The sequence below is a fragment of the Lipotes vexillifer genome, unplaced genomic scaffold (genome assembly GCF_000442215.2).
Source record: "Lipotes vexillifer unplaced genomic scaffold, Lipotes_vexillifer_v1.1 scaffold443, whole genome shotgun sequence".
Lineage (NCBI taxonomy): Eukaryota > Metazoa > Chordata > Mammalia > Artiodactyla > Lipotidae > Lipotes > Lipotes vexillifer.
The window spans coordinates 3,109,744-3,115,675 of NW_006779163.1; the positions used below are offsets into that span (position 1 = coordinate 3,109,744).

A 5,932-nucleotide genomic window follows, 5' to 3' on the forward strand; every position below is an offset into this window, starting at 1 on the left:
CCCGTGTCCCCTGCATCGGCAGGCGGACTCTCAACCACTGCGCCACCAGGGAAGCCCTCTGCAATAACTTTTAATGGAGTAAAACCTATAAAGATACTGAATCACTACTCTGTACACCTGAAATTAACATTGTAAATCAACTATACTTATAGATAGATAGACAGATAGATATAATGTTTAAAACAAACCAAAAAACCGCCAGTCATAATCCCTTGGATGGCTCATCAAAACACAAATTCCCAGGTCCCACCCCAAGAGTTTCTGACTGGGGAGATCTGGGGTGAAGCTTGAGAATCTGCAATTCTAACAAGTTTCCAGATGATGTGATGCTACCAGTCTGGGGACTGCATTTTCAGAACCTCTGCTCTGACGGCCAGGGGACCTTTGCACATGGGATGGGAAACTGAGGCCCAGAAGGAGGAAATTAATTCCCCAAGATCATGGCAAATGAAGGGCAGACTAGAATCACAGCTACTGATTCGTGGGACTCTGTTCATTACATCAGAGATTCCCAGCCCTGACTGTACATTAGAAACACCTGAGGGCTTTTGGCAATGCCTGCCACTGCACCTGAGACCAATAAAAACAGAATTCCTAGGAGAAGGATCCAAGCACTGGTATCTTGAAATCTCCCATGTGGTTTGCATACACAGCCAAGATTGAGAACCCATTGGAAAAATGACTAAAGAAAACAATTTAGGTGATGACAAACAAACTTTAACTTTTCATGAAGTGGACTGTCTCCATTCAGAGATCTGCAAAATGGAGTGGAAGGCAGGAAGCTTTTGTAGGGTAAAGAATAATGAACAAGGAAGGGGAAAATAGAAAGTATCTGATTGGCCAGGGCCACAGAGTCAACCTTGTTTGGGATGAGAAGGAAGAGGAAATAAGTATAGAGCCTGGAATTTGCCTGGTGTTTGGGGATTAGCTGACTGGATATACTGCCTTTCTGGTCAAGGGGAGCCTTTACAGAGATACAAAAGTTATCCAAGTTTCAGTTTGCTGACATGGCACCCTGCATAGGAGCAGCTCCATCTCGGGCCCAGAAATTTATTTCAAGATGTTCATATGGTTACTTCGGTTTAAATTTTGAGAAAACACCAAACTGTTTTCCATTTCACATTCCCAGTAGCAATGAGGGTCTTTGTACACAAATTCCTAATAGCCTTTGTGGGGGTTGGGGGGGGTGGAGGGCATCTTGTCATTCTCAATGGAGGGGAAGAAGGAACCCCCTGGGGATAAAGAAGGAACCCTGTGGGGATAAAGGCAGGAGTGAACACCCTTGGGATTCCCAGAAGGAGTTCAATTCCAACACAGAAGCAACACTAAACAGTGAAGTGACTTTGGCAGGGACCAAACTGGACGATAAAACCATGGTTTCCCCTCAGAAAGAAAAGCCCTCAAAGAGAATGGCCCTGCCTAAGTTGCATGGTTCTTTCTCCCTCTGCAGCTGTCGGAGGAAGGAGAGATCGTCGATTTGCTACTGATGAAGATACTGTTTCCTAGGCATTAAATGTAAAAGACAGGAGCCTGGAAACAGCAGTGAGCAGCCTGAGTTGCTGTCAGAGGCCTGGGCCCCTCAACCTCTATCAGCTGTGCCCCAAATTTAAGCTGTTGGTCCAGGCACAATCATCTGTAGAGTAGGGGAGGGCCAGCATCTTAGGCCTACACTTACCAGTGATTCTATAATCTCTCCAGGTCAATATTTTTCTGTGTCCATAGAAGAGTTACCAAACCTGGCAAGCAAAGAAAAAAAAGGAAAAATACATACACACCTCCATACAGTTGCCACCACTATCATAGACTGTTCAAATATATTTTCAACTAGAAATATAACAAATATTGTCTGGAGTTCGGGGAGGGGGGAGTGGGAAATCCCCTCTACAGACTAATTATTTCATCTTCTTGGTCAGTCAGGAGTTGCCTTTGAATGATTCTAGTTCAGGGTTTCCTAAACTGTGGAGATGCTAATGGGTGTCATATTAGTTTGCTAGGGCTGCCAGAACAAAGTACCACAAACTGGCTAGCTTAAAACAACAGAAATTTATTGCTCCACAGTTCTGGAGGATAGAAGTCCAAAATCAAGGTGTCAACGGGGCTGTGTTCCCTTGGAAGGCTCTCTTTTAGCTTCTAGCGTATGCCAGCAATCCTTGGCGTTCCTTGGCTTGTAGATGCATCATTCTAACCTCTGCCTCTGTTGCCACATGGCCTTCTTCCCAGTATGGGGGCTGGGACTTCAACCTACCTCTTTAGGGGCCACAATTCAACTCATGACAGGTATCATCCTCCCCCAAATGTTTCTAGATCAAATGTGGGAAACACTGGATACACAAGTGATTTAGCATGGGAATTGTTAGAGCTTTTAATATGCTAAATGTGCACTGTGAATCTTCTGGGATGAGATGAATGTGAGCAATAAAGTGTGTAATGATTCCCAAACCCCTATGACCGTGGCTTCTGGTATTGAATCACTTCAGTCAGGGCTAGTGTTCCTTAGGCAATACTTTGGGAATCGTTGATCTACACCAGTGGTTCTCAATATTGGCTACACGCTAGAAACCCCAGACTTCATCCCAATTGATCAGAATGTATGGGTTCCAGGCATCAATATTTTTTAAGCCCCCCCAGATGATTCCAATGTGCAGTCAGACTTGATAAACATGCTTTAAATTCTGAGAACCACAGACCTAGACAATAAAAGTCTTCCAGGTGACTGTGTGGATAAGTACACATTTCCCCTCTCCTATGCAGAAGAAGCACCTCACGAATCCTCTCCAATTCACCCTGTCTTGTCTCTCCTCCTCACACACCCATTGTAGCAGATACTCTAGGTAGCCTGCCCCAAATCCATTCCATGCTTCCCTCCTTGCTATCAGAATCCCAATTTGTTCAGGTAGCCCCTACCCCTACCCCACATGACTCATGGTAAGGTGAACCTGTGGCCACGTCAAAGTAAATCTTGATTTGTCTTAGCAATAGCCCTTGACAGGGCTTCCCTGGTGGCGCAGTGGTTGAGAGTCCGCCTGCCAATGCAGGGGACATGGGTTTGTGTCCCGGTCCAGGAAGATCCCACATGCCGCAGAGCGGCTGGGCCCGTGAGCCATGGCCGCTGAGGCTGCATGTCCGGAGCCTGTGCTCCGCAACGGGAGAGGCCACAACAGTGAGAGGCCTGCGTATCGCAAAAAAAAAAAAGAGATGGGCTCTAGTGCTGGACATTGTCTGGTCTAAGACTGCTGGAACTCTGACAGCTACCTTGAGACCACGGGGAACAATCTGAAGATGGCAGAGCAGAAAGATGAGAGGAACATGCACACTTGATGAGGTCATTAAACAGCGAGTTTAAACATGAAGCTGAACTACTGCCAGCCTTCTATCTGGATGAGAGCTTAAATATCCTTTTATGATGGCTGAACCAGGATCCCTCCTAACTACCATGACAATCAAAAGCCAGAATCCTTTATAAACAGAGAGACACATAACGGGGCAATACACATAAGACCTTGGGGATTTATCTTCTATCCACCCCAAAGCCCATCATCCATTCTTTATTGTGTCAGGTATGAACATGAGCTATATAAGCAGATAAGCATCAAATAATTCATACCAAGTGCACACATGTCTCCTGAAAGTCTGGTACAGAAATCTACCCAGACACATACAGTCCGTTAGTTTAAACAGGAAAAGTTCTAAGATCTAGAGAAGTTATAAATTCTTCATTTCTCTTTCCCATCTTTCCCATCCACTCTCCACTTCTCTGTTGACTATAAATATCAAATTGGAAATTTCTTGCTGTGAGAGAGAAAAATATATCCGCTCAAAGAGATGAGAAGGCCCCCCTGAGACACCTGAAAGAAATGACCACCTGCATTTTCAGGTGCCTGTACCAACTGTGCAATGAGATGACTTTTCACATTCCAAACCATGGATGTTACAAAGATAATCAGACGAAAAAAATTTTTTAATCCACAATGCTTGTTACATTAAAAAAAAAAAGACACACTTCCTATTGCTTTGGCATAAGGGCCCACGACATAGCCCACACATTGATATGTGACCTTGTTCTTCATACCAAATGAGTTAGTGAAGCTAGGAATAAATATTTTAGGGCATGGCTTGCATTATGCTGCAGTGGCTTGTAACAAAACAATAAAAACAGAACACTGACATTATGGAAACCAGACAAGATCTGGAGTTTACAGTAGACCATTGTGAGCCAGTCAGCATCCCGAACAGCGGCAAGTAGAACAGAGCTTAAGAGCAGTTGATTGTGAATCAGACTGGAGGTCAAGTTCTGCTACTGCCACCTCGTAACTGCTTAAGTCATAAAATGCCTTCCTCATTCTACTCCTGGGAAAGTTAGTTAAACTTTCTGAGTCTCCAGCTCTTCATCTACAAAATGAGTATAATACCTACCAGAAGGGGTTTGGAGAAGATTACAAAGATAATATCTGCACAGTCCCAGCACATAACAAGGGCTCAATAAGTGGCTATGATTTACTCAGAGGAAAACGGAGCACAACAGCCCTTGCAAGCCACCACACACATATGCCCACATCCCCAATTTTATAAATGAGGCAGAATCTCACTGCAACATTTTGGTCGCCCAAACGCAAACACTCACTCACACACACACACACACACACACACACACACACACACACGCTTCAAGGTACTCATCCTGTAATACTGAAGGTGCAGAGATTGAAGTGTTTTTCACTCCCCCGTTTCTTTGCTGATTCATGCCCACTCCATAAAATCCATGTTAAAGGTGAGATCTTTCCTCAAACCTAATTATTTTGTCTCCTTGGATTGGGTGGGACATGTCTCCTGCTTAAGTAAGGAACTGATCATGCTGGGTCTCAACTCTCTGCCTTTTGATTGCTCCTGCAGTCCAGACCCCACCAAGAAGCCACTCCTACCCCTTCAACAAGTCCTTGCCCCTCTATGAGTTTCATGATTCTGTCTGTGCCCTCTTTGGGAACCGTGGGCTTTTTGGGATCTGTAAATAAAGTGGGTTCCTGGACTGTTTTCAATATTTCAAAAGTCAAAGAGAAACTTCATTTGTGTCACCGAGACTTTGGCCAATGCCCAATAACCATCTTTGGCTGGCATGATTGTTTGGACCTACTATGAATCCTGCTCTGGGTGACCTTGATCCTCGTAGAAGGGTGGGAACTAATCTTTTAACAGAACTGGGAGCACCCTGCCTTCCCCAGGGCCCAAGGGCACTGGAATGCGCTGGCCCAGCAGTACCACCCCTGAATGGAGCCCATTTCACCGCCCGGCTGGGTCGCGGAGGCAAGAAGGCCTGACCCAGCGCTTTCACTCGCCCAGAAGCAATGCCGGAAGGCGTGGCTCCACGCCTCCCGGGAGGCCCCGCCCCTGACGGCCGGCCCGGCCCGGCCCGCCCCCGTACTAGTCCCCGCCCCTCGCCGCAGCCCCTTCCGGGCCACAGGGCGTTCCGAGTGTCACGCCCCTCCCGCCTGCCACCCCATCAGGCCTGAATTCTATCAAACATTTACAGAAGAGCTAACACCTACCTTTCTCAAACTCTTCCAAAATATAGCAGAGGGAGGAACACCCTCAAACTCACTCTAGGAGGCCACCACCACCCTGATACCAAAACCAGACAAAGATGCCACAAGAAAAGAAAACTACAGGCCAATATCACTGATGAACATAGATGCAAAAATCCTCAGCAAAATATTAGCAAACAGAATCCAACTGCACATTAAAAACTCCGTGATCAAGCGGGTTTTTTCCCAGGAATGCAAGGATTCTTCAGTATATGCAAATCAATCAATGTGATAAACCATATTAACAAATTGAATGAGAAAAACCATATGATCATCTCAATACATTCAGAAGAAGCTTTTGACAAAACACAACACCCATTTATGATAAAAAAAAAAAAACCCCCAAAAAAGAAGCA

At 45.4% G+C, this 5,932-nt stretch overlaps 1 protein-coding gene across 1 annotated transcript in view; it reads left to right on the top strand.

Moving 5' to 3' along the window:
- Positions 1-1,610, top strand: part of LOC103076090 (polycystin-1-like protein 2) — an 84,430-nt gene extending 82,820 nt beyond the window's left edge. Inside the window, 2 exon segments of the mRNA XM_007452555.1 lie at positions 1,451-1,497; positions 1,499-1,610. Coding sequence (XP_007452617.1) covers positions 1,451-1,497; positions 1,499-1,610 — 159 coding nt within the window.
- The last annotated feature ends 4,322 nt before the right edge of the window (positions 1,611-5,932 follow it).